General features: G+C 38.6%; 1 protein-coding gene across 1 annotated transcript in view; it reads left to right on the top strand.

Annotated features, from left to right (window-relative positions):
• Positions 1-26,447, top strand: part of LOC150096624 (CD109 antigen-like) — a 930,782-nt gene that overhangs the window by 84,217 nt on the left and 820,118 nt on the right. Inside the window, exon 3 of the mRNA XM_090407963.1 lies at positions 2,385-2,566. Within this exon, the coding sequence (XP_090264089.1) occupies positions 2,385-2,566 (182 nt within the window). The remainder of the gene's footprint in view (positions 1-2,384; positions 2,567-26,447) is intronic.

The raw sequence follows: 26,447 nt of genomic DNA, 5'->3' as shown, positions 1-26,447 counted from the left end.
CCATAATTAAAATCACCTATAATGCTCCCCCTTTTCTTATTTGCTTGGCTAATTTGACTATACATTTTACTATCACCACCATCCACATTACCTGGTCTATAACAACATCCCACCAAGTATTTGATTCCATTCACTTCTATCTCACACCATACTGCCTCAAAACCACTGGCATTATTTCCATCTTGCATCTCTACTTTGTATGGACAGAACTCTTTCTCTATCATCAATAGCACTCCCCCCTCCCTTTTTACACCTTCTATCCTCACGAAACAGATCATACCCTTCCATCTCTATTCCTGTCAGGATGTCATCCTCTTCCAACCATGTCTCACTTTTTCCAAAAATCTTTGGGTGAACAGACGCAATTAGTGCAACCATTTCATCTGCCTTGTTTCTTATATGTATGGCACAGATATTTGAGTTCTGTGGTCAGAGCTGTATCGTTGGAACAAATGGCTCTGGCTCTGTGTCTAAGTGTTTTTAAAATGCCATGCTGTTGGACTGGATGAAGATGTGATTGTTTTTGTAGGTATCTTTCTGTGTATGTTGGCTTTCTGTAGATGGAAAAAGATAGTGATCCATCTGAAAGGCAGGTGACTAATATGTCAAGAAATGGTAAATAATTGTTTGATTCTTTTTCTACTGTGAAGTGGATTTTGGGGTGCTGACTGTTGAGGTAGGTGACAATCACATCCAAATATATCTTGTCCATGGGGCCAAATGGCAAATACATTATCTACATAGCATAACCACACTTGTATGTGACTGTAGTAAATACTTTGTTTTCAAAGTCTTCCATGTACAAATTTACTAAAGGAGGGGACAAGGGGGGGAACCCATAGCAGTATCATTAATCTGTTTGTAGATTCCTCCTCATGTTAAGTACCCTACATACATATTAAATTTAAATAATTCAAAAATATCAGGAAGAAATTTAGACTTGATTAAATCAAGTGTCTATAAGTGGTACATTGGTAAATATAGAGGTGACATCAAAGCTAACTAACCATTATGTCTGAAGTTTTTAGGATAAGATTTTTAACTAGTGTTTTAAAATGGACTGAAATTTTTACAAAAGTAGAGGAGTTGCTAATAAGGGGAGCAAGTGACTTGACTAACTGTTGGGCCAGTTTATACATGGGACTGTCAACTATGGGAGATAAGGATATATTAGATTTGTGTATTTTTGATAATTCATAAATCCGGGGTGGTTTAACATGAACTGGTTTTATTTTTTTAATGATTTCTTTGGGCCAGGAGGTCACTTTTTTCAGTAATTTTTGGACTTTTTTCTTTTGCGACATAGTGAGGTCCCGATGTATAATTTGGTACATGGAACTATCACATAGGAGATCGTGACTGGCAGACCATGCTTTCGACACTCCTTCACACAGGATTAGATGGAAGAAAATATGTGCTATTTAGGAGTCGTACAGATCTGAAAGATTATTTTTTGAGTCAGCAATGGCTTTGAAGAATTCTCCCAACCTTAACAAATATGGTTGCATTAATTTGCCAAAAATTTGGGATACTTTTATCCAAAGAACAACTCCTACATAGCTACAATGTAATGTTTTTTTTTATCAACATTAGAGGGCACCAAAATAGAACTTTAGATCTTTTGTTCATTGCAGTTGTATTGTTTCACTTTCACTGTCGCGTGTACTAGTGTGTTGTGCTCTGATGATGCTGATTTGAAATTCACCGAAATATGAGCAATTAATAAAGCATCTTTTTGATAAAATTATTTGGTGTTGTTAATACCATCAAAAAATAAGTCATGAATAACCATCAACACCTAAGCTTATCTGTTAAACCAAGAATATAATTTCTTGGCATCTTTAATTTATAGTATAACCAAGTGGAAAAATTCCAATATCTATCTCTAATCCATAGTATTTTAATAATAAGGTGTGACTCCTTTTGGCTACTAGTATATAGAAATATATTGATGATCATCTATAATCAATATAGAAATATTGATTATAGATGACTCCTTTTGGCTACTAGTATATAGAAATATGACTTCAGCATTACTTCAACCTTGGTATCACTTCTGGGTCTGGCTCCCACTGATCAGACTTCAATAAAGGTCAAAACCAGCCTGTGTAATAGCCCTTACCATAATGCATAGTATTATACATTATGTGTCTGTAAGCATATATATGCTTTCCATTATAGGCTGCTAAAGGCAAGTGATGTGAAGTCATTAGCTTCTATATACAAGTTGCCCAGTTCTGAAATTAATTCATGCTCAAAGTTTGTTTGATTACACTTGGATAAAGGGTTAAACCAAGAATATAATTTCTTGGCATCTAGAAAATAAGAAATTGGTGAAAATAGATATCCATTATTATTTATTTATTATTATTATTTTTTAATAGTGCACATCTCCAAGATATGTACACCGTAGTTGCACCAAAGAAAATACGCCCAAAAATGGAATATCATGTTAGTGTAACAATATTTGATGCACCCGCACCAGTAGAGGTCTCTTTAGTTATATTTGATCATTCCGGCAGCACTTCAAATGATAATCATGTAATGATTGGACAGATTCAACCAAGTAAGTGTTTGTTTTTGTTTTTTCTATAGGGCCTTTCTAATCATTCAGCATAAGATTATTTTCTTTCTATGACTACTGACCATATATATACTAACTTGAATGTGGATTGTGCATTTGTGATGTAATGTGGGGTTTGAATTAATTTGCAGAATTCTTTACTTTCTCATTTACCACTAGGTCATGAAGTGCCATGGTACAATATTTTAGTATATTGTGATATTCTGATGTATAAAAATATACTTTCATATTCTGAAATATTTTGCATGATAATGAACTTTATTTCATAATCCTGGACAGAAAGAGAGGAAAAGAACTGAAGCAATTACAGCTGAGATATATTTCTGAGATGATGAGAATTCTTGACTCTGTGGAAGTTCAGAATATTGATAATATTATAATGATACAGTTGAAATAACAAATTTTAATAGTGATCCTTGTTATCTTTTAGATGGCCACACACCTCACAGTAATGAGATGTAAGTTTAGACTCGGTAAAGACAGTTGTTAGCATTTAACAGTTTAATTAATTATATATATATATTATTATTATTATTATTATGGGTATCTCCATGTCATCAGTAGACTCATCGCAGGAGACCCAAACTATCAAAACAATATCTACCATACCTCTTCTTGAATTCATTTACAGACGAAGAACTCACAATTGAGTCAGGCAATGCATTCCACTCATAACCCCCCCCCCCCTGCCTTCAAGCAAAAAATCTAGTTCTCACACCCTTGTTAACCTCACTTTTCCTTAAAAGAGGTCATCCCCAAGTCCCAGGGATGACCTCTTTTTCTTCCATCACCATCACACAGCTGAAATATTTCCCATGCATCATTTTCTTATAAAAACCTTTTAGTAATTTAAATGTTTCTATCATATCCCCTCTTCTCTGCCTATCAACCAACCTCTGTAATCCACAAGCTCTCAATCTATCAATGTAGGGAGCATTTTTTACATCACTCATCAACTTAGTCACTCTCTTCTGGAACCTCTCCACGACCTCCTCATCTCCAAGGAATCCAGGTGACCAGGCTTCAGCACAGTAATCCAAATGTGGAAGTATCAATGCCTTATAAAGGGGAATAATAACCTCTTTATCTCTGGATGTTAGTGTGTTCTTCAATAACCAAGTAATCCTATGTGCAATCTTGGACACCTTTGCAATGCGCCCTCTGAACTTCATCTCCCTATCCACCGACATCCCCAAGTCCCTAGCCTCATCAATCTCTTGGAGTACTGTTCCATCAATGTGGTACACAGCTGGTAATCTTTTAATCCCAAAATGCATGACTTTACACTTTTCCACATTGAACTGACATCCATTACCTTTTGCCCATTTTGCCAGCTTATTTAAATCATCTTGCAAACTCTCAACATTAGCTTGATTTTTTATTGCGCTATCCAACTTTGCATCATCAGCAAACAACTGACTATCTCCCTTCAAGCCATTTCCTATATCATTTATGTACAAATTAAACAATGGCCCAAGCACAGAGCCCTGAGGCACACCACTGGTCACCTGCCTCATCCTGCATTCTGCTCCTCCATACACTGGTATCTCTCCATGAGCCATTCTCTTATCCATATCACCAGTTTAGTATCCATCCCCATCTCTAATTTGTGCAACCATATTCCATGGGGTATCCTGTCAAAAGCCTTAGCAAAATTAGAAGTATCACTGTGTAGCCATTCCCCTTGTCCAACTCAGATGTCATTCTATTATATTAGATATATATATATATATATGCCTCCGGGGCTCACTTTAGTGAGTACGGGCGTGGCAAACCAGAGGTACCTGATGCTGGACCATGCATTACTTCATGTAATATACATCTGTTATATTATCTGTAGACTGATCCCTCCTCTTCCTTCCTTGCATCTTTCTTTCTTCTCTTCTTGCTCCTTCCCCCGAATGCTATTAGAGTATTCGAGGGGAATCTTTCCTATTTTGCTGTGTCATTTCATCTTGTGCTAACAGAACATTATCAAACACTGTAACATGATCAGGCCATCAAAAAATGTTCACATCGCATCATCCGTCGTGCGAGTTATCAAGGGACGTGTTCGGGTTTTGGGCAGAGGGACCTGTTCGAAAAATATGTTACAGTCTCCCTTAGACACCACTCCTCGGCACTTTGCTAGAGGAAACTCCATCAATGGGCCTGCCGCCCGTTTGGGGAGGTGTTTAGGGGCAGCGCAAAGAAATGGTTCTGCAAAAGGACGTAAATGGCAATGACAACGGCACCAGACTATGGCTTTAGGCAACTGGAACATCTTCTCTCTGACAGGGAAGGAGTTGGATCTGGTCGAGGAAGCCAAGCGCTACCAGCTAGACTTAGTCGGGCTTTCTTCAACCAAGAGGAGAGGCTCTGGAACTGTCGACCTAGATAAGGGGTGGAAGCTCTATTACTCTGGTGTGAGCCTGACAATGTCTGCTCAGGCGGGTGTGGGGATACTCACAAGCCCCCAGCTGTCAGACTGTGTTGCTGAGTGGATCCCATTGGAGGGACAGGTGTGTGTGTTAAGGCTTCAGATGAAAAACCATGATTTGGCTGTGGTGCAAGCCTATGCATCTAATCTGGAGTTAGAATACTCTTCCTTCCTAGAGGAAGTGGATGCTGCTTTTGACAGGGTGGCAGACATGGAATCAGTCCTGCTAATGGGTGACTTCAATGCACATGTTGGAACAGATGACCAGACATAGATGGGTGTGGTTGGGAGGAACGGCGCCCCTGACCTTAACACGAATGGGTTGAAATTATTGGACTTCTACTGTACTAACAGCTTGTCCATAATGAATATCTTCTTCCAGCACCGAGAAGTCCATAAGTAACCCGGTACATGGATACACTAGAACAAAGGTCTCTGATTGACTTCTTTATAGTCTCAGCAGACCTATTTTCCTCAGTGTTGGAAGTTTATGTGAGAAGAGGGGCAGAACTGTCTACTGACCACCGCCTTGTTGTGTGCACTCTACGGCTTCAGAAACCAGATGCTACCATCATTGCTGGTAGGCCTAAGCGGCTATACTGCGTGAAATGGGAGGCATTGGAAAATGAGGCTGTGAGGAGGAATTTTGAAGATGATATTTCCTCCAGGTTCAAAGAGATTCCCAAGCATACTGCAGATGTTGAGGAGGAGCGGAAGCTGTTCAGAACAGCTGTCACTGCCTCTGCACTCTCATGCTGTGGCAGAAAGCGGCTCGGTGTGACAACAGGCAGTAAGAAAAGGACACCTTGGTGGAACCAAGAAGTCCAAAAAACTGTCCGGGCAAAAAAGGAGTCCTACCTAACATGGCTTAGAGTCAGGTCACTTGAGATGCGTTTGCGGTATGCTGAGGCACGAAAAGCTGTTGCGAGGCAGTAAAGACAGCAAAGCAGAAGGCTTGGGAATCCTTTGGAGAAAAATTAGACTCATCCTATGATGAGTCTAATCTTTCTCCAAACAAAGTATTCTGGCAGACCATCTGCCACCTTCGAGGGAGGAAATTGTGCACAGCAAGGGCAATTAAGGCCTCTGATGGTGCACTTTTAACAACCGAGCTGGATATCCTCCATCCTGGATTCTGCTCCTCCATACAAAATGGAGGGAATACTCTGAGAGCCTTCTTAACCCAGGTGGCCCAGCAGTTGTGGACATCCAAGAGGTGCAGATCAGGGCAATGACTAGTCTCACAGCAGAAGAGGTCCATTTAGCAATAAAATTGCTAAAATCGGGCAAGGCTGCTGGCGATGATGAAATTCGGCCCGAAATGCTACAAGCATTAAATCGAGACGTGTTCTCTGGCTGACTCGAGTGTGTCAGGCCGTTTGGATATCTGGGCGAGCAACAAAGCAATGGCAGACAGGCATAATAATACCAGTCTTCAAGAACGGAGACCAGAAGGATTGTAGTAACTATCGTGGCATCTCTCTGCTCAGCCTGCCTGGGAAAGTGTATGCTAGGTGCTTGGAAAGACGATGCAGGAGCATAGTTGAGTCAAAGTTCCAGGAAGAACAATGTGGCTTTCATCCTGGTAGAAGCACAACTGACGAAATCTTCACTTTAAGGCAAGTCTTTGAGAAATCTTGGGAATATGCCAAGAATGTCTACACATGTTTTGTGGACTTGGAGAAGGCATATGACTGGGTTCCTCGGGATAAGCTTTGGCAAGTAGTACAGGAGTATGGAGTGGATGGCCAACTATTAGCTGCCATCAAGTCCCTGTATGAATGCCCAGAGTTTTGTGTCAGGGTAAAAGCACGAAATCTGAACCTTTCACAGTCTCCGTTGGCCTCCGCCAAGGGTGTGTATGTTCTGTCACCCCTCCTTTTCATAATATTTATGGACTGGATTGATAGGCACAGCCGAGGCAATGAGTATGTCAGAATTGGGAGATGTAGCATTGGACGTCTGCTTTTTGCAGATGACCTAGTTCTGCTTAGCGCTCCCACAAGTGACCTCCAGCAGACCCTGGATAGGTTTGTAGCTGTTTGTGCAGATGCCAGAATGAAGATCAATGTGGCCAAAACTGAAATATTTGTGGTCTCAAGACAACCATCCCAGTGCACTCTACATGTAAGTGGAGTCCCAATGAAGCAGGTGGAGAAGTTTAAATACCTTGGGTCCATATTCACGGATGATGGAAAATGGGATGTAGAGCTATGATACTCGAATTGGCTTAGCAAGCTCAATATTGCTGGAGCTTGGCCGTTCGCTAGTATTGAAGCGGGAGTTAAGCCAGAAGGCAAAGCTGGCTATCTTCAATACAGTCTATGTCCCCATCCTCACCTATGGTCACGAGAGTTGGGTAATGATCGAAAGAATGCGGACACGAATCCAAGCAGCCGAAATGAGGTTCCTTCGAGGGGTTGCAGGGCTGACAAGACTCGACAGAGTCAGAAGCTCTGCAATTCTGGAAACCCTCAATACTCAACCGCTGCTTCTCTGTGTTGAGAGATCACAGTTACGTTGGTACGGGCACCTTATCAGAATGCCACAAGAGAGGCTTCCTCAGCAGGCCCTCTTTGTCAATCCAGAGGGTGGGAGGTCATGTGGAAGGCCAAGGACTCACTGGATAGATTATATCCAAAACCTTGGGTGGACATGTTTGGGAATCCCACCAGAACACCCGAACTTGGTGGCAGAGGATCGTGACCATTGGAAGTTCCTCTTGCAGCTGTTGCCCCCACAACCCAATTAGGAAAGGTGGGCCTTGAAGATGTATATATGTATGTATAGATATATATACACAAGTGACTAGGCTTACTATTTATTATTACTTCCAAACCTCCATGAAGTCCAAAGGCTTATTATAGGAGGTCAAATACTCACAGACCGCAATAACTATTGTACCTCGCACCAACTTGGTGCGAGGTACAATAGTTGAATGCTCCAACATTCAGTGTTGGAGCATTCACCACCCATTCCAGCAGTGCATTCCACTCATTTACCACATCTAGGGATGACCTCAAGGTCTTACATCATCCATTATCCTATACAATAATTCCCCTCTGTCTATTTGGTAGGCTCCTCCTCTCACTAGCTTATATGTCTCTATCATGTCATCCTTCTGTCTGCACAGCTTTGAAGACCACATTGCCTCAGTCTGGCCTCATATTCAATATATAGTATTAGAATACTATAATTATAATATTACTACGATATTCAATATATACACTAATGTTTATAGAAACTGCATCACCTTACATAAATATAGCTTTTAGTAGTTAAATAGTTATTTTCATTGAATATCATGAAATACAATGAAATATTATTAGATATTTCATTATATTGCATCATCTATCATTCCCACAGATTTCTGTATAATGTAATAGTTGCTACTATTATATCAGAATATTTTTTTTATGCTATAAATAGACAGCAAAAGTTAGTTTTTGCATTTTTTTGCTTAAATTGTTATAGCTAGTTATGTGCTGTTAAGACCTTGCAGAAAAAGTGTAATTCAAATTTTGAATAGAGAAAGCTATTCCTCTCGTGTAGTCAATCTATTGTGGTATGGCTGCTGTTGAAAGTGAAGGAAACCGGATCTGCTGAAAGGAAGTGGACAGGAAGAAAGCCACTGTCTACACCATGCCAAGATCAAGTTATAACGTAGTTTAGAATGGGAGTTGTGTCAAGCTCTGTAACTGTCAGGAGAAGACTCATTAGATAGGAACTGAGAGCCAGGCAGCCTAAAAAGAAGCCATTGTTAACCAAAAAATGAGATTGGCTTGGTTAAATTGGTGCAAATAGCATGCCAAATGGAGCATGATCAGTGGAAAAGGGATTTTTTCTGACAAGAAAAAGTTTAACCTGCAAGATGCCAACAGCAGATAGACAGTTCAAAGATGATCAAGGGAAAAATGCAACCCTGATTGTCTGAGGTCAACAGTCAAATTTCAGCCAGTCAGATGATCTGGGGGCTACATGTCATATTATTGTGTTGGTTGCTTGCATTTCACAAAAGGTTCAGTGAAGGCACAAGTGTTCCAGAAAATTTTAAAATCATAATTGCAGTCTACTATCAGAGATCACTTTACCATAAACACGAACTACATCTTTCAGGATGACTCTGCCTCTTGTCATAGGACAAAAAGTGTAAGTAATGCTATAATAATAATAATCCTAAAACATACGATACAAATTGAGTTTAGTACTTACAAAAGCTTTAATTTTTGTTGCAGGTTAATAAGTAATCCAATGAACACTCAATGTAGTGATTACTTTGGCCAGGATGCAGCCCAGATCTCAACTCCATTTAGAATTTGTGATACCAAACGGATACTGAAATACACAAGAAGAAGCCAAAAACACTTTGGGAACTACAAGAAGCCATTATAAGGGTATGGAACCATGAATTGGCAGTTGCATCCATCAGGAAATTGATTTTGTCAATGCCCTACCAATGCCAAGCTGCAACATAGGCAAGAGGAAGACCCACAAAGTACTAAACAGCCGAGTCATAACTGTCATATAGTCGAGTAAATCCATTGCATCAAATATATATATATATATATATATATCAAATATTTACTTATGTACAACTTTTCACTATAATACGTTACATACTTCATGCTTAGTGCATTTTTCTTTTTAACATTATTTCTTTTAGACTTAGTATAAAGTAATTTATCTAAGTTAGCCTACCTCTAATCAGCTCACTAGTAGAATGCATAAATTTCTTTGTGCACAAAGCCATAGTTATACACAGTTGCACATACGTAAACAGATATATATGATGATGAAACATTAAGGGGAGGTAAGTTCTTAAGTGAGCACAATTTCAAGAAACAAGAATCAGGAACATTTAACCATAGGAGTTTACCAGGTAGGTGCTTTGAATAATTCTCTCACCATGTTTCTTTAGCTGTTGAAGAAACAAAAGAAAGTGTTTCTTCTGCTGTTGCAAACTATTCTTGTTTTCTCAGTCTATGGCATGTACTACTTTCTGTGGTGACTTTCTTTGTATGCAGGGATAGTTACTTTTATTCTTACATGGCTGCTTTCTATCCAGTATCTCTTTTCCATTTTTGTCATGACCTTTGCCTGCTGTGCTTGTTTGTTTCTTTCTATCCTTCTTTTTTCTTCTCCATTATGTTGCACAGTGCTGAGTAATGTCCTTTCATTTCATTTCCCTAGGCTCTCCTTGTACTGATTGTACTTGCTGATATGTTGGTGACAGAAGGCTCTATGTTCTATTTCATCAGAAAAAATTAGATATCATTGGAGAATTCCATCACTGTGGTGTTATTAAAATGGTCAAGTAGAAATAAAAAAATACATTAGTGATCCTAAATACCAAACTGCATGAAATTCAATCAAATTGTTAAGAAGTTATAATTTCAGATTATTTTGCATATTAAAAAGAGATTATAATGGGAGATGGAAGGAAAAAAAATCTTTTGTTAATAAGTCTTAAACCCCAGACTGGGTGAACACTTTCTAAAGTAATCCCCCAAACTTTGAGCAAATTATGACTCCCATAGTTGTTGAAATTATGCAGTTGTTGCTGAATGAAAATATCTCTCAGATTTGTAACAGTTTCTGAATCTGATGGGTGCTCAGAATGTGGTCTACTTGTTATGACCTTGCCACAGTGATAGTAATGTATGCAATTTTTATGCAGATCAAAGACTGAAGTCTTCCCATGAAAATAGCTAATAAAAAGTCATGGGAAGACTTATTATTATTACATGACCCCTCCAGGGAGTCCAAAGACCCATAGAGGGAGAGCACCTACTGTACAACTTTCCACCAACTACAATGAATCACAACTACCACCATCATCTACATGAACGCCCACCATCACCACTAGTATTTTCAAAGACAATCACAAACATCCATACTCACAGCAGGATTCAAACCCACAGCCTCTTTCAAACCCACAGAAGGCTGAATTCCAGATGATTGGGGTGGAGCTCTCATAGTTCCTATTTATAAAAAATGGAATAAAGCTGAATGTGAAAATTACAGAGAAATTTCTCAGCTAAGTGTCACAGGTAAGATTTATGCAATCATACTTTAAAAGAGATTGAGAACTTGTGGAACAGAAACTTGCAGAAGAACAAGCTGGATTCAAGCCATATAGAGGTTGTCAAGATACGATTTTCATTCTATGACAAATAGTTGAGAAATCATAGGAATATTTCAAGGATCCATTCTTAAGTTCTGTAGATCTGGAAAAGATGTAGGACAAGGTGTGCCTGAGAAAAGCTTTTCAAAACACTACAATTATTATTATTATTATTATTATTATTTTTGGGCTACTCCAGGGAGTCCTTAGACTCATCGAGGGAGGCCCTAAACATCATGTCCACACAACTATACAACATTCTCACAGTATCTATCATACCTTGCCTTTAACTCGCTCACTGTCATAGCACCCACAACAGACTCTGGCAGCTTATTCCACTCATTTACCACTCTAAAAGTAAAGAACCCAGCTCTAACACCACTGCTAACCACACTCTTGCCCAGCTTCCATAGGTGTCCCCTAGTTCTCCCACCACCAGTCCTGATCTCAAAAATATCCTCTCAATTAATCTTATAGAATCCTTTTAGCAATTTGAATGTCTCAATCATATCTCCCCTTTTCCGCCTATCAACCAGTTTCTGCAACCCACAAATCTTCAACCTGTTCTCATATGGTTCATTCCATAGACCTGCTATCATCTTAGTCACTCGCCTCTGGATCCTCTCCACCTTCTCCCCATCAAGAAGGAACCGAGGTGACCAAATCTGGGCACAGTAGTCAAGATGAGGTCTTATCAAGGCTCGGTACAGAGGTGTAATAACTTGCTTGTCTCTGCTCGTTAAGGTATTTTTCAACAACCAAGTGAGTTGATGAGCTGATTTAGCTACTTTCGCAATGTGCCCCCTAAACTTCATCTCCCTATCCACCAACACTCCCAGTCCCTGGCCTCATCAATCTCTTGGAGTACAGTTCCACCCATGTGGTATACTGCTGCTAATCTTTTCATCCCAAAATGCATAACCTTACATTTTGTCACATTAAATTGACATCCATTCTCCTTAGCCCAGAACTCCAATCTATCTAAGTCATCCTGCAAGACTTTGACATTTTCTGTATTCACTATCGCCCTCCCCAACTTTGCATCATCAGCGAACAAATGAACTGTTCCACTTAGATCCTTCCCTATATCGTTAATGAACAGATTAAACAGCAGTGGTCCAAGTACAGAACCCTGCGGCACCCCACTAGTCACAGGCCGTCTTTTGGACTCCACTCCTGAATAAACCACTCTTTGATATCTCTCCATCAACCACCCACCTATCCATCTCACCAACCCTATATCCATTCCCATATCTTGTAGTTTACGGATTAGAATTCCATGCGGTATCCTGTCAAGCGCCTTTGCCAGGTCCAGCAGTATCACTGTAAACCCATTTCCCTTATCCAGTTCAGCCGTCACCTTGTTATAAAAACTTGAGCAAGTTACTCAGGCATGATCTACCCTTTACAAAGCCATGCTGTTCCCTGTACAGTATCTCATTTTTCTCTTGACTACTTTCTCCAAGACCTTGACAATAACTCCTGATATGCTGATCGGTCGGTAATTTGCAACCATAGTCTTGGATCCTCCTTTATGCAGTGAAACTATTTTCCCCTCTTTCCATGCCTTCGGGACTAAACCAGACCTGAGACTCAGATTAAACAACATGGTCAAGGGCACTGATAATTCCTTAGCCTCTTCACGCAAGACCCGTGCCAGTATACCATCCAATCCCACAGATGTATTCACATTAAGGTTCTGTAATAGACTATTCACCTCCACTTCATTCATCACAATTCCCGTATAAACTAATGGCTCCTTCATTTTTTCAATTACACCACCTGGATGATACACCTTTGCAAAGTGCATGCTCAGCAACTCCACTATATCGACTGGTTCAGTGAACTCCTTATCATCGTCATTCCTTAAAATCATTTTGCCATGTACAGTTTTTTTCTTGCTTGCAGCATATTGAAAGAACTGTTTGGGATTCTCTTTTGCTTGCATTGCTAGTTTCCTTTCATAATCGGCTTTTGCTGTTTTTACCACACTCGTTACCCTTCTGGCCTGCACTTTATACCGTTCGTGTGCCTGCAGGTCACCCCTTTCTTTAAATTCCCTCCACAGTTGTTTCTTTTTTTGCAGCTCAAGCTTAATGGTGTTATTCATCCATTTAACCTCTACTTGTTTTACTATTCCGACCCTAGGTATACAATCAGCCATAATCTCCTGTAAATGCTCCTTGACCTCTTCCCATGCTCTATCGACGTCCAGCCCGTGCAGTTGTACATGCCATGGCACTGATTCAAGCAATCTCCTAAGCTTGTCATACTTGCCAGCATGGTAATTCCACATATACCCTGTCTTAATCAAAAATTCCACACCTTTAGCCACTTCCCAGGTCAAGACCTTATGATCACTCTCACCAATAGGTGGCAACATGGTCATATTCATTACAGTCAAATTCTCAGATGCTGTTACCAGGTCAAGCACTCTCTCACCCCTAGTATTTTCAATTACATGCTGTCTCAGATAGTTATCCCTTAATAATTGAATAAAATCCATTTCCTTCCTCACCTGTGTCCTCTCCTCCTTCCAATCAATGTTACCATAATTAAAATCCCCCATAATAATTACCCTCCTTCCACTCATTTCATCAATTTGTTTATGCATACTATCTCCACCATCTATTCCATCACCTGGTCTATAGCAGCACCCAACTGTATATTTTCTTCTGCCAGTCTCAATCTCACACCAAATAGCCTCAAATGAGCTCCTTTCACTATCCTGCAATACAACTTCAATTCTCCTTGGCTGCAGTTCATCAGCTATCATCAATAACACCGCTCCCTCCATTTTATTCTCTCTGTCCTCCTAAACACACTATAACCTACACATTCTATCCCACTAACTATATCATCTTTCATCAGCCATGTTTCACTAATGCCAATAACCTGTGGCCAGGAAGAGCCTATCAAGACCAAAAATTCTTCCTTCTTGTTCCTAATATTCCTGGCATTAGTATACATGAAATGCAGTGATCCCTTTGTCCCACCCCTATCTTGATGCGTTATTCTAAATGTCCCATTCCCATTTTTTTCCTTAGTGCTGGCTCAGGTACATTATATCCATTTTTACACTCAACTGTCTCACTGATGTCTGCATATCCACTCCCCCCCCGTCCTTGGTAGTTCTAGTTTCCCTGGTTCTGCACATCCATTTTCACTTCATTCAGCAACACTTTTTCCAATCTTCGCACACCAAGTCCATTCAAATGCAGGCCATCCATCTTGTATAAGTCCTTTCGCCCATCAAACTCATTCCACACGTCCACGAATTCCACACCACACCATCTGCATAACCTGCACATAATGTCATTTGCGATTATGGCCCTCCTTCTAAACTCCTCTCTGTCATACTGTGGCAACAGACTCACCATTCTAACTCTGTCACTCTTTTCTTTCGCTACCTTTAACAATACTTTCAAGTGCTCTCTCATAAAAAATTTATCACTTTTCAATTCATTCGTACCCGCCACAATTATTAATTCTTTCACCCTCTGTTTTTGCACTCTAATACTCTCACTTACATCCTTAAATTTCGCACCCGGTAAGTACGATTTAGTTACACTCCCATCTATCCCTCCTCTTAATAACAAGTCACCATACAACACTCTTTCCTTCATTTCAGAAACTCGCCCATTCTTACGCTGGTTATTTACGTTAGCCGAATCACTCTGGAAAGAGTTTTGCAGGTGCTCTAATTGCCGCTGCGCATTTTGTATCACTGCGCGCAACCTAGCGATCTCACTTCCTACAAATAATTGCTCATTTTTTTTATCATTCAAACCATTTTCTCTCTCTGTTTAGTTGCTCTCACTGTTTCTTAGATAATTGCTCTCGTTGCCATCTTGTACATCGCAATTCCCTATCAAGCACTATTTTCACTCACATTCTGGCTTTCTTCAACCATAGCTGTCTCACAACCTGAAACATAATTCAACTCCTCACTTTACTTACACTTTCTGCACATTCTCCCACCACTATCACTTTCAATCCAAACTCCAGCCTCATTCGGGAATGCATACATTCCACCAGTGGTGCACTTATGATTTAATCTTGGAGGGGGCCGAGCGCTCAGGATTTAACCTTTGGGAGGGGGAGGGGGGCGAGTTGAGTAGATGTTTTGTGAATACACACTACACATCGCATATGACCTATAACTGAGCATCTGCAGTGATCGCTAATTCATAAGTAGCACACAACATAAATAAAAGAATGAATTTTAATTAGGAAAAGATTTTTGGAAAATTTTCTAGTGTTTTTTCCTTTTCTTTGGGGGGTACCCAGGCCCCTTGCCCCCCCCCCTCTGGGTGCGCCACTGCATTCCACACACATCACATTGGACAAATTCTCTCACATTATAGTTTTTGAACAATGGCGTCGTATTTTTGGACGCCATTATCTTACGTCGCATTGGCGCCATATTCAAATCTATGAAACGTATCGTTAAATACTAAATTAAATAACGGAATTTACACCAAAATCACACAGACACCACAAGCTACCAAAATTAGACAATATTACGTTATGATTTTAACCTATATTCTAATTTTCATTCAAAATTATACTTAGCTTTCGGGAGCTCCCTGAAAACATGACCAACCGTCTGGCCCTCTAGTGGCCAAAATCCAAAATCTCTGTATAATGTTCCATTTATCCCATATAATGGGATAAATGGAACATTATACAGAGCAATATATATAGCCTACATTTAAGTTGTTAGTCAGCAGTTAGAAATAAAGGAAATAAATACAGGAAGATTGTTTGATGTAAAATCAGGTGTAAGTTGAGGATGAACATTATTTTCACTATTATTCATCATTTATATGAATCACATTATGAAATAAAATGGCATTAAATCTAATATCTCACATTAATATTTAACATTAAACCGAAAAGGACTTGTACAAGAAGGATGGTTTGCATCTGAATGGATTTGGGAGTCTGGAAAAAGTGTTGTTAAATGAAAGTGGATGTGCACAATCAGGGAAACTAGAGGTTTTAGTGGGGAAACTGTTGAGTGGGTACAGATGATTGTGATGCAGCTGAGTGTAAGAACGCACACAAAATGCTTAAGTTAGTAATGCAGGTAACAAATCAGAATGAGATAGTTAATATAAAGCAGCAGGACAGCAGTGGGCTTTTGCACTTTATGTACACTAATGTCAGAAGCATTCAGAACAAGGGGAAGGAGTTTTTCGCATCATTTAGTTCATCCTGGCCAAAGGTTATTGGCATTAGTGAGACATGGCTAATAGAAGATTGTATAGTGTGTGTTTAGTGAGGATTGAGAGAGAGAGAGAGAGAGAGAGAGAGAGAGAGAGAGAGAGAGAGAGAGAAAAGAATGGGGGAGGGGAAGGAGTATTACTGATGAGAGCCAATGAACTGTAACCAACGAGAGTTTAACTGCATTCCAGTGAAAATAGCACATTTGAGGCCATCTGGTATGAGATAGTGGCCAGCAGAACAAAATATACAGTTGGATGTTTCTATAGACCAGGGGATGTAAAAGATGATGGGGATAGTGTACATCAGAAGATAAGCTCAATGAATGCAAAGGGGTAATAATTATGGAGGACATCTACTATGGAAACACAGATTAGAAAGAGGAGAGGATCTTGGGAGGAAGGAAATGGAATTTAAGTAGTTACTAAGGAATAATTACCTGAGACAGCATGTGATGGAATATACTAGGGGTTTGAGAGTGCTAGATCTAGTGATTGCCGCTGAGAATTTGACTATAACTAATATGAGCATGTTGCCACGAGTTGGTGAGTGATCATATGGTCTTGACCTGGGAGTCAAGGGCTGGTATGACAAGCTTAGGAAATTGCTTGAATCAATGGCATTGCTTGTGAAACTGCAAGGGCTGGATGTTGATTGTGCATGGGAAGTGATAAGGGAGTGTTTACAGGGAAGTAATAGCAGACTGGGTACCTAGAGTTAGGAGAATAAATCAAGTGGTAGTTAAATGGATCCATCATTAAGTTGGATCTATAAAAACAGAAAAATTTGTAGAGAAAAATCAAGAAATGTCAAAAAAATGTAGAGGGAAATCAAGGAGAAAGGTGACTAGCAGGTATATGTGCAATATAATGCACAGGCTAGAAGGTTAAGAAGTGTGCTAAGAAAGGCAAAAAGCAGAGCATGGAAAGAAATTAACGGTGCAAACAAAAAGATAATCCCAAAGAGTTCTTTTGGCATGTCAAGTAAAAGAAAGAATGTTTATAGAAGAATGATTTTAATGAATACATGGGATTTGGGGATGTTAGTGGATAGGGAATTAAATTTTAGAGTGCATATTGCAAAAGCAGCTACAGCAGTTCATCAGATTACTTGGTTACTGAAGGATACCATGATGAGCAGAGACTAGCAGGTTATTATACCTCTTTATACAGACTTGATAAGATCCCATTTTAACTACTGTACACAGATATGGTCACCTGGGTTTCTCAGGGATGAGGAGATGGAGGGGATCCAGAGGCTAGTGACAAATGGTGGTCAGGACTATGGAATCAACCTTATGAGGACAAGTTGAAAATTTGTGGCTTACAGAAATTGATTGGCAGATGGAAAAGGGGTGATATGATTGTGACATTCATATTATTGAAATGTTTTTACAAAATTAATAGGGGAAATTTTTCAGAACAAGTCTGGCATTGGGAGAACTAGTGGCCATCCTTGGAAACTGAGCAGTAGTCTTGTTAGCAAGGCTGTCTAGACTAGATTTATTGTTTGGAGAGTGGTGAATGAGTGGATTATGTTGCCAGAGTCTGTTGTGGGTGCCATGACTGAATGAGTTAGAAGCAATCTATAATAGATACTGCACGATTGTTGGCCAGTGCTTGACATGATGTTTAGGGCCTTTCTCCATGAAAACTGAGCAAGAGTGTTGTTAGTAGGGATGTCTGAACTAGATTTTTTACTTGGAGAATGGTTGCTGGAGTCTGTTGTGGGTGCCATGACTGTGAATGAGTTCAAAGCAATGTATGATAGATACTACTGCACAGATGTCAGGCAGTGCTTGGCATGATGTTTAGGACCTCCTTCATTGGGTCTAAGGACTCCATGAAGTAGCCCATAATAATAATAGAATAAGCGATATCAAACTTGACTCCTTGCTTTTTGCAGGTGATGTTGTACTCACAAACACATCCAGTGCAAGTCTCCAAGATTCTCTAACTAAATCGAATAACAACTGTAACAAATTTTCTTCAACTGTAACAACAAAATGACAAAAGTTGTGAAAATAAGTAGAAACACGGAAAACTTCAGCGATATTCTCAATGGAGAACTTATAGAGTATGTAAAGTATTTCAGCTATTTAGGTATAGTTTTTAGTGAAGAGATGACAAATTAAATATAGAAATAGACAACAGAATAAGCAAATCTGATATGATGGGGAACCAGTTCAGTAAACTTGTATTGAATGAGAGAGAAATTAGCCAAAACTCCAAACTAGCAATATACTAGACAGTGTTCAAACCAGTTTTAAGTTATGGATCTGAGAGTTGGGTTAGAAATAAAGGTCTTTATCAGAGACTAGAGACCACAGATATGAGGGTTCCGAGAAAAATTAGGGGAATGAACTGATTGCATCAGTGGCACAATCATATTAAAAACAAGGGTATTAGGAAGAAACTTGACATTATTAGCATTCAAGAATTTGTGAGCAAGGCTAATCTAAGATAGTATGGTCACTTAAACAGAATGAGAGAAGAAAGGTTAGCGAAAACAGGTGTTTGTTGCTAAGATGGCAGGAAAAAAGACTGAGAAAGACCAAAGTTAGGTGGTTCAGTTGATTCAGTCAGAAGAGTAAAATGTTAGATATGACAACATTGGAGCCCTGACAAGTTATAGACCAAGTTTGAGGAAAATTTTTGTCAGGAGGTTAATAATAAGGTAAACTTAATCACGTAGTGCTGTCACAGTAGCTTGAATACTCCTTTGAAAGTACATATTAGGAAATTGACGATGACGATTTTTTATGTAGGTGGATATTAACAGTTTTTTCTATCTCGCTTTCTAAAGTAGACAATTGTCAAGTGCATGGCATTTCATGTTTCTGGATGTGTCATAGGATGAGTGCTTATTCTTAGAAGAATGGATAAGAGTTTGCTGATTTGATATGTGGTTTAAAGATGTCACACAGATCATATATTTATAAACATTTTTAATTATACTTTACATAGAAGTGTTTCAGTGTGGAAGAAATCCATTACTGCTGAATACTCTACTTACTTGTATTATAATCCACTGCACTACACCATATTATCATGAGCAAATTTTCTTTTGTGCCATACTATTACTCCCATTCACCTCTAAGGCTGTCCTTGAGCATCATTTTTGGAGAATGCATTTCACTATGCTGCCATTCATGAAAGCTGTATGGTCAGCTAACTCTCAACTAGTTCACTGGCATTTGAAAAGTCCTTATACCTGTTTCTTGCATCCTAGAGGACTTTAACTTAAGTCCTTCCAACCAAATTATGTTATCACCACCGATAATGCTATGGAGATTTTTTCTACTTTTTTATAATTTTCAAATTTTATAAAATAAACAAACTTGAATATCTCTTTCTTCGCAAGAAAAGGATATTAAATCTGATGTTAACATGGGAAATATTGGATTCTCTGCTGTCAAATGATGGTTCTACATGTTTTCGATATTCATTAATGAAATTGAAGTTTGGAGCATAATTAAATTAAAAAAATCAGCTAATGCCTTTTATTCCCCTTATAGGGGTAGGCTAGGCCATTTTAGCACTCTAACTTTTGGAGACTGAGTGGGCAGTTGCAATCTCCACTGGTAGCCATTCAGAGATAGCTGGCTCAAGACTATCACTAATTTTAAGTAGCATCTGATGAAGAGATAATCGCACCATCTTGTGGTCTGTAACCCTAACACGATATTTTATTATCTTTAATAGCGTGAGTTCTGTGGTCGATTTTCTTGAGTTTATGGGATGAAAAACCTGAGTTTCCTGGAGAAAAAATCCAATTACCTGTGCTAGAGATCGACTAACTCCAGAACCAGTCAAAGAAAGGCTTAGAAAAAGTTCCTCTTGTTGGTGACTAGAATTGAACCTAAGCCTTTCTTTGGGTGGCCTAGTGCTGAGGAAGCAAATACCACTTCTACTGAGCTACACAGGCCTTGCATAATTAAATGCATTATTTAATTTCAAAACATTATAGAGCATAATGAGCTGACTATACACATAAATTATGTAAGGACATGAATAGTGTTTAATATAAAACTTAAGCATTTTGTATTAAATACTATTTTTATCCTTATATAATTTATAGAGTGAGCACTTAAGAAATCAACCATTAGGTAAAAATTGGAAGTGTAAAAAGAATGTTCTTTCTAAACTTCTGACACCAGTAAAACAGTACTGATGGTAATCCGAGGAACAAGTTATATAAAACCAAATTTAAAGAAAACAATAGAGCACAAGGCTCACCAGAAATCTGTATTGTAAAAGAAACTTTTTTTATACAAAAAACAGGATTATATTTGGACTGGGAGCCTGTGTAGCTCAGTGGATGTGGCGTTTGCATACCACGGTGCTTGGCCGCACGAAGGAAGACTTGGTTTCGAGTCTAGCCGGCGACTAGAGGAAATTTTTCTAAGCCTTTTTTCAGCCGGTTCCCGAGTTAGTTGATCTCTGGCATGGGCAAGCAGGTTTTTCCTCCCGGAAACTCGGGTTTTATGTCCTGTATACGCAAGAAAATCGACTGTAGAACCCACATTATTTCAGACATTAAATATATATTGTGTTAGGGTTAGGGACCATGAGATGGTGGCACATTTGAGCCGTCTCTCTCCACTGTGTACCGCTTAATTAGTGATAGCCTTGGGCCATCTATCTCTGATTGGTACCAGTGGAGATTGAACTGCCCACTCAGTCTCCAAAAGTTAGATAGGGCTAAATGGCCTCGCCTACTCCCCGTATACAGGAATAAAAAGCCGTTGGCTGTTTTTTTATATTTGGACTGGAGATGTAAAAGTTTTGGTGAATGGCATTAATTTTGTTGGTAAATGTTGAGTGAAGGCAGGAGAGGAAAATAGAGAAATTGAGAGAGGAATTAAAAGACATGAAACTGATTTGGGAAAGGTGGAGGGAGAGATTAGAAGACTTGAGAGATTAACTGGTGCAAGGTGAACAAGAGTAGAAGTGAGAGAACATGATAGTGGGGAGAGAATGGAAGAGGACAATGGAAAAAGGAAATGTCTTGGTACTGGAACCTAGTTAAGAAATATTTGTTAGTAACAATGGCAGATTGCATATTTCAAGTGAAAAAGATAAAGCAATGTGGAATAAAATGGATGATTAAGAATATCAATCAGGAACTGCAGAAAAAAGAGGTTATGCAATAATTATAAAGAGAAAGAGATGGAGAGCAGTAGTGTGAGAATTATGTAGTGTTAGAATAATGTGAGAAGGTGACAAGTGTAGTAAGGAAGATAAAATAAAAATATGAGGGCAGTTAGTGATGAGATTTAAGGAAAATCCAAAGAAATTCTTTCATTATATAGCCTGTGGAAGGAGAAATAATTGTGGACAAATGGCCTTAGTAAATGGAGATGATGGTTGAATGATCATAACAGAACTTCTTTAAAAAAAAAAAAAAAAAAAATTAATGGCATTTGTGACATAGTAATAATGATTAAAATATGCATTCACAAGAATTAATAATAAAAAAATTTATTATTGAAAATACGGCCTGAAACTAACAGGCCATCATCAGGGCCCAAGCAGATTCACAATTGAAACACGAACAATACATTGTTATTCCCTTTTTACTGATCTGAGTCACGTGTTGGAGTGCCACCATACATCAGGTGTTTACAAAATAAAAATGATTAAAATTAACACTAAACATAAAAATAAATTAAAATAACATGAAATAAACACTATAAAATAACAGTAATAAATTACATAAATTACGAAGGTGATCTGAAAAGTTCTCGGCCTCAACTATAGATGGCAACACTATCGGCAAGATTTTTTTTTCTAAGTTGGTACACCTGTCATAAGCATCCATGTGAAATTATTCTTATTATTATCAACATTTGACCTCCATGGAGTCAGAGGCTCATCATGGGAGGTACTCACCATTGCATACAATGCTCATCCAACCACGTCTTAAACTTATTCAATGTGTCCACATCCACAACACACTCAGGCAATGCATTCCACTCACCATCCACCCTTCATGCTAAGAACCTGTTTCTCACTCCTTTTCTCACACCCTCCTTACACAGTTTCCAGCAATGGCCTCTTGTTCTACTCCCCTCTTCCATTCTATGAAAAATCTCTTCCATGTCTACCTGATAACAACCTCTGACCAGCTTATATGTCTCAAATTGTCCGGACACTAGTAATTTACAATTGAGACTAGCAGGCGAACCCTAGTTGATGGAGGCTTTCCACCAATGTGTGGCAGACATCAGGTGGAATTTGTCTCCATTCCTTAATCAAAGCATCACTGAGTTCAGCGATGGCTGAGTGGTTAGCGTATCCACTCTCCAGCCAAAAGGTTGCGGGTTCGAATCCCACCGTGGGCACGAATGTTTGTGATTGTCTGTGAAATTGCTAGTAGCGGTAGATGGCATTGGTGCAGTGGCGGTTCGTTGTCACGTAATAATAATAATAATGATGTCTCAATTGCAAGTCATTCTATCAAGTAGTTTGATTTATACAGCTGTCTGAAGCAAAAGTGTTGTCTGTATCCCTTGAAATGAATAAAACTGAAAACTTTTTTTTGTAAAAGAAATTTTAACGCCAAAAGAAATTCATTCGAAGTTAATAAAAGATTATGGGCACTCTTCCCCCTTCATTTTCGATAATTAGGAAATGGGTTGCCGAGTTTAAATGTGGCCATACCAGCCTTGAAGATAATCCACGTGAAGGACGTCTAAAAAGTGTAACAACATCAGAAATCATTGATCTAGTGCACAATATGGTATTGGATGACCGGTGAGTCAAAGCGCGTGAAATTGCTGAAACTATAGGCATTTCAAAAGAACGCGTAGGATATATTTTGCATGAAGAATTGCAAATGAAAAAACTTTGCGCAAGCTGGGTGCAGTGCTTGTTCATAGCAGATCAAAAATGCGCTCGCATGAAAACGAACTGTGCTTGGAGCATTTTAATACCATTACACACCAGAATCTAAACAGCAGTGAAAACAGTGGACAGAAGCCAGTTGTTCAGCACTAAAGAAGACAAAGTCAGTTCCATCAGCAGTAAAGGTCATGTCATTGGCGTTTTGGGATGCTAAAGGCATTTTGTTTACTAATTATATTGAAAAGGATAAAACAATAACTGGGGAATGTTATTCCGATTTTTTAACCAGACTAGATGAAAAAATTTGTCATGAAAGACCTGGTTTGCAGAATAAAAAAATCATCTTTCATCAGGACAATGCACCTGCCCACAAAGGTGTTTTGGCAATGGGAAAATTAAGGGATTTGCACTATGAATTGTTGGAACATCCACCCTATTTCCCAGATTTGGCTCCCTCTGCCTTCCATCTCTTCCCCAAAACTAAAACTCTTCCTTGCTGGTCAGCGTTTTTCTTCAAATCAAGAGGTGATTGTAGCTGTAGAGGGGTATTTTGCAGATCTTACTGAGAACCACTACAGAGATGGCATAATGGCACTGGAGCATTGCTGGAATAAACGTATTAGTCTTAAGGGAGATTATGTTGAAAAATAAAAATTATTTTGAAATTATAAATTCGTTTTTTCATTCTTAGGCCGAGAACTTTTCAGACTGCCCTCATACATGAGGAAAAAAAAGAGGGGAGTTGATTTGGAAATCAGGTTTTTAACCCTGCATCTTAAAAAATCAACCATACAACTTGCACTATTACAACAATAATATCAGTGCTAGGGCGTAGTGCCTATGATGTCAGCAACTGTCTGCTACAATCTCTCTCTCTCTCTCTCTCTCTCTCCCTCTCTCCCCTGAAAAACCTTGATGGATATTCTTGGATAGTGATAGCTTGGGCTTGCTATTTGTGACGGACTTGAAGGATGGAGACTGGCTTCTCACCTGTCTTCAAAAAAAGTTATTACTGTAGTTGTAAGGTCATTATAACAGACTACACTGACAGTTAGAAGTAAGGAAGTTAGTGTTCCATTGTATAAGGGTTTGATTAATTCACATGTGGATTACTATGTGCAGATTTGGATACCTGTTTTCAAACAATACGGATGTCTTGTGAAGGGGTCTAAAGTCATTTGATTAAGGTGGTTTCAGGTCTCTGGAGTGTTGGTTATGAAGTTAGTGTTCAAGTTCCATTTGCAGAGCCTCATAGATGCATGCTAATTTCTTTGAAACTTTCTGAATTCAATTCCAACTTATTCCACAGATATGGCTGCTCTCTCTCTCTCATTTGGTAAGCACATTACAAGTAACTAGGGGTAATGGAAATTGGGAACCATCTACACAACTGTGAAATTTCAGTTGTTTTGATTTGAAAAAATTGATGGTTGAACTTAAATTTATTTAATTTAATCAATTTATTTATTTTCATTATTATTATTATTAATGGTATATAATAATGGTCACCATGAGAGACCTATGCTAACCATTATTCATACAATAACCATCATAATTCTCCTTAAACTCATTCAACATTGGGTCACTTACAATTGCTTCTAGCAGTCCATTCCACTTATTCACCACTTTCCAAGCAAAAAACTAGTTTGCACTTCCATACTAACCATGCTGTTAAACAATTTTCAAGTGTCATCCCTTGTTATCTCCCTGCTCATCTCATCTATTGAAAAGTTTCTTTTGTGCCAGTCTTATACAGCCCATATAGTAATTTGTGGTATTTATACATGGAGTGGCCATTGATCGGGTCATTGTCTCTTTGGTGTGCTGTGTAAAATGTGGTATAGCTTGTCTCTGTGTATGTGTGTGCTCCGGATGATGACCTTGATATGAGGGTCGAGGTGTTGGGAGGGTGGAATAATTGTTTCTAACACAGTTGTGGTATCCATTATTTGTCTGAAATGAACAGGTTCTGAGGTAGAGATAAAACATGATCAAAGACTGGAGATAACTGAGAAAGATTAGGTGTCTGAACAGATGGCATCAGTGGCAGTATCATATTAAAAAAAAAAAAGAGGATATTAGGAAGGAACTTCACATTGGTAGCATTGCAAAATGGGTGAGCAGAGCAAATCTGATGGTGGTATAGTCACTTAAACAGAATGGGAGAGGAAAGATTAGCAAAACAATCATTTTTGCTAAGATGGCAGTAAAAAGACCCAGAGGAAGACCAAGATCTAGGTGGATCGATACAGTAAAAAGTTCCTTAGAAGAGAGAAATATTGAGATGATATTATTTTGAAGTTAGTATTGTGTGTAAAAGTTACATCATTACTGTCTTAATATTCTATATGCTATGTATTCTGTGATGATATTTGTATATTTGAGTCTACAGTTTACTTTTGAAAGATGCTCAACTCAGATTTTTTTTAAAACTGTACATATTTTCCTTTTCTGTATAATATTTATTTTTTTCTCTTCAAATTCATTGGTAATCACTCCCCATTTCACATACTAGATACACATTTGTATATACAGAATGTGAAATCATAAAATAAAACAGTGAATAAAACATTTCTTGTGTTTTCCCCATGTGAATTAATGCACATCCTGATGTTGGTACAAGATTGTCAGTAGTGACAAGTTCATGTCCTTGAACTGAAATCCTGCAGATAGTTATTTATTATCTTAGTATACTCCATTTTTTTTCCTAAATATTTTAGTATTAATTTCCTATTTGGCCTGGTGCGAAGTGGTTTGTGTATCCACTCTCCAGCCAAAAGGCTGCGGGTTTGAATCCTGCCATGGGCATGGATGTTTGTGATTGTCTGTGGAAATACTAGTGGTGATGGTGGGCGGTAGATGGTTTTGGTGTGGTCTCTGAATCCTTTTCACCACTTCCTGATCCTAAAATAATCCAGGTGACCAAATCTCTGTCAAGATGCGGATCATAGTCTTATAAAGAAGGGTAATAACTTCCTGATCTTTATTTGTCAGTATATTCTTATTCTTCAATATCCAGATAATCCTTTGAGCTGTTTTGCCAACTTTTGCAATATGCTGCTTGAACTTCAAATCTCAATCATTTACAAAACTTCAATTAAAACTTGACCATTACCTCCAAATCCTTAGCGTCATTAACTTGCTGTAATTCAGTATCATCACTATGATGCAAAGTATGTAATATTTTCATCTCAAAGCACATAACCTTTTATTTTGCAATATTAAATTGACACACATCTTTTG

The sequence above is a fragment of the Typopeltis vanoorti genome, chromosome 18 (assembly GCF_054136105.1).
Source record: "Typopeltis vanoorti isolate ZY-2024b chromosome 18, IOZ_Tvanoo_1.0, whole genome shotgun sequence".
Classification (NCBI taxonomy): domain Eukaryota; kingdom Metazoa; phylum Arthropoda; class Arachnida; order Uropygi; family Thelyphonidae; genus Typopeltis; species Typopeltis vanoorti.
Note: the sequence above shows the minus strand (reverse complement) of the source record. Positions and strands in the feature narration are given on the sequence as shown.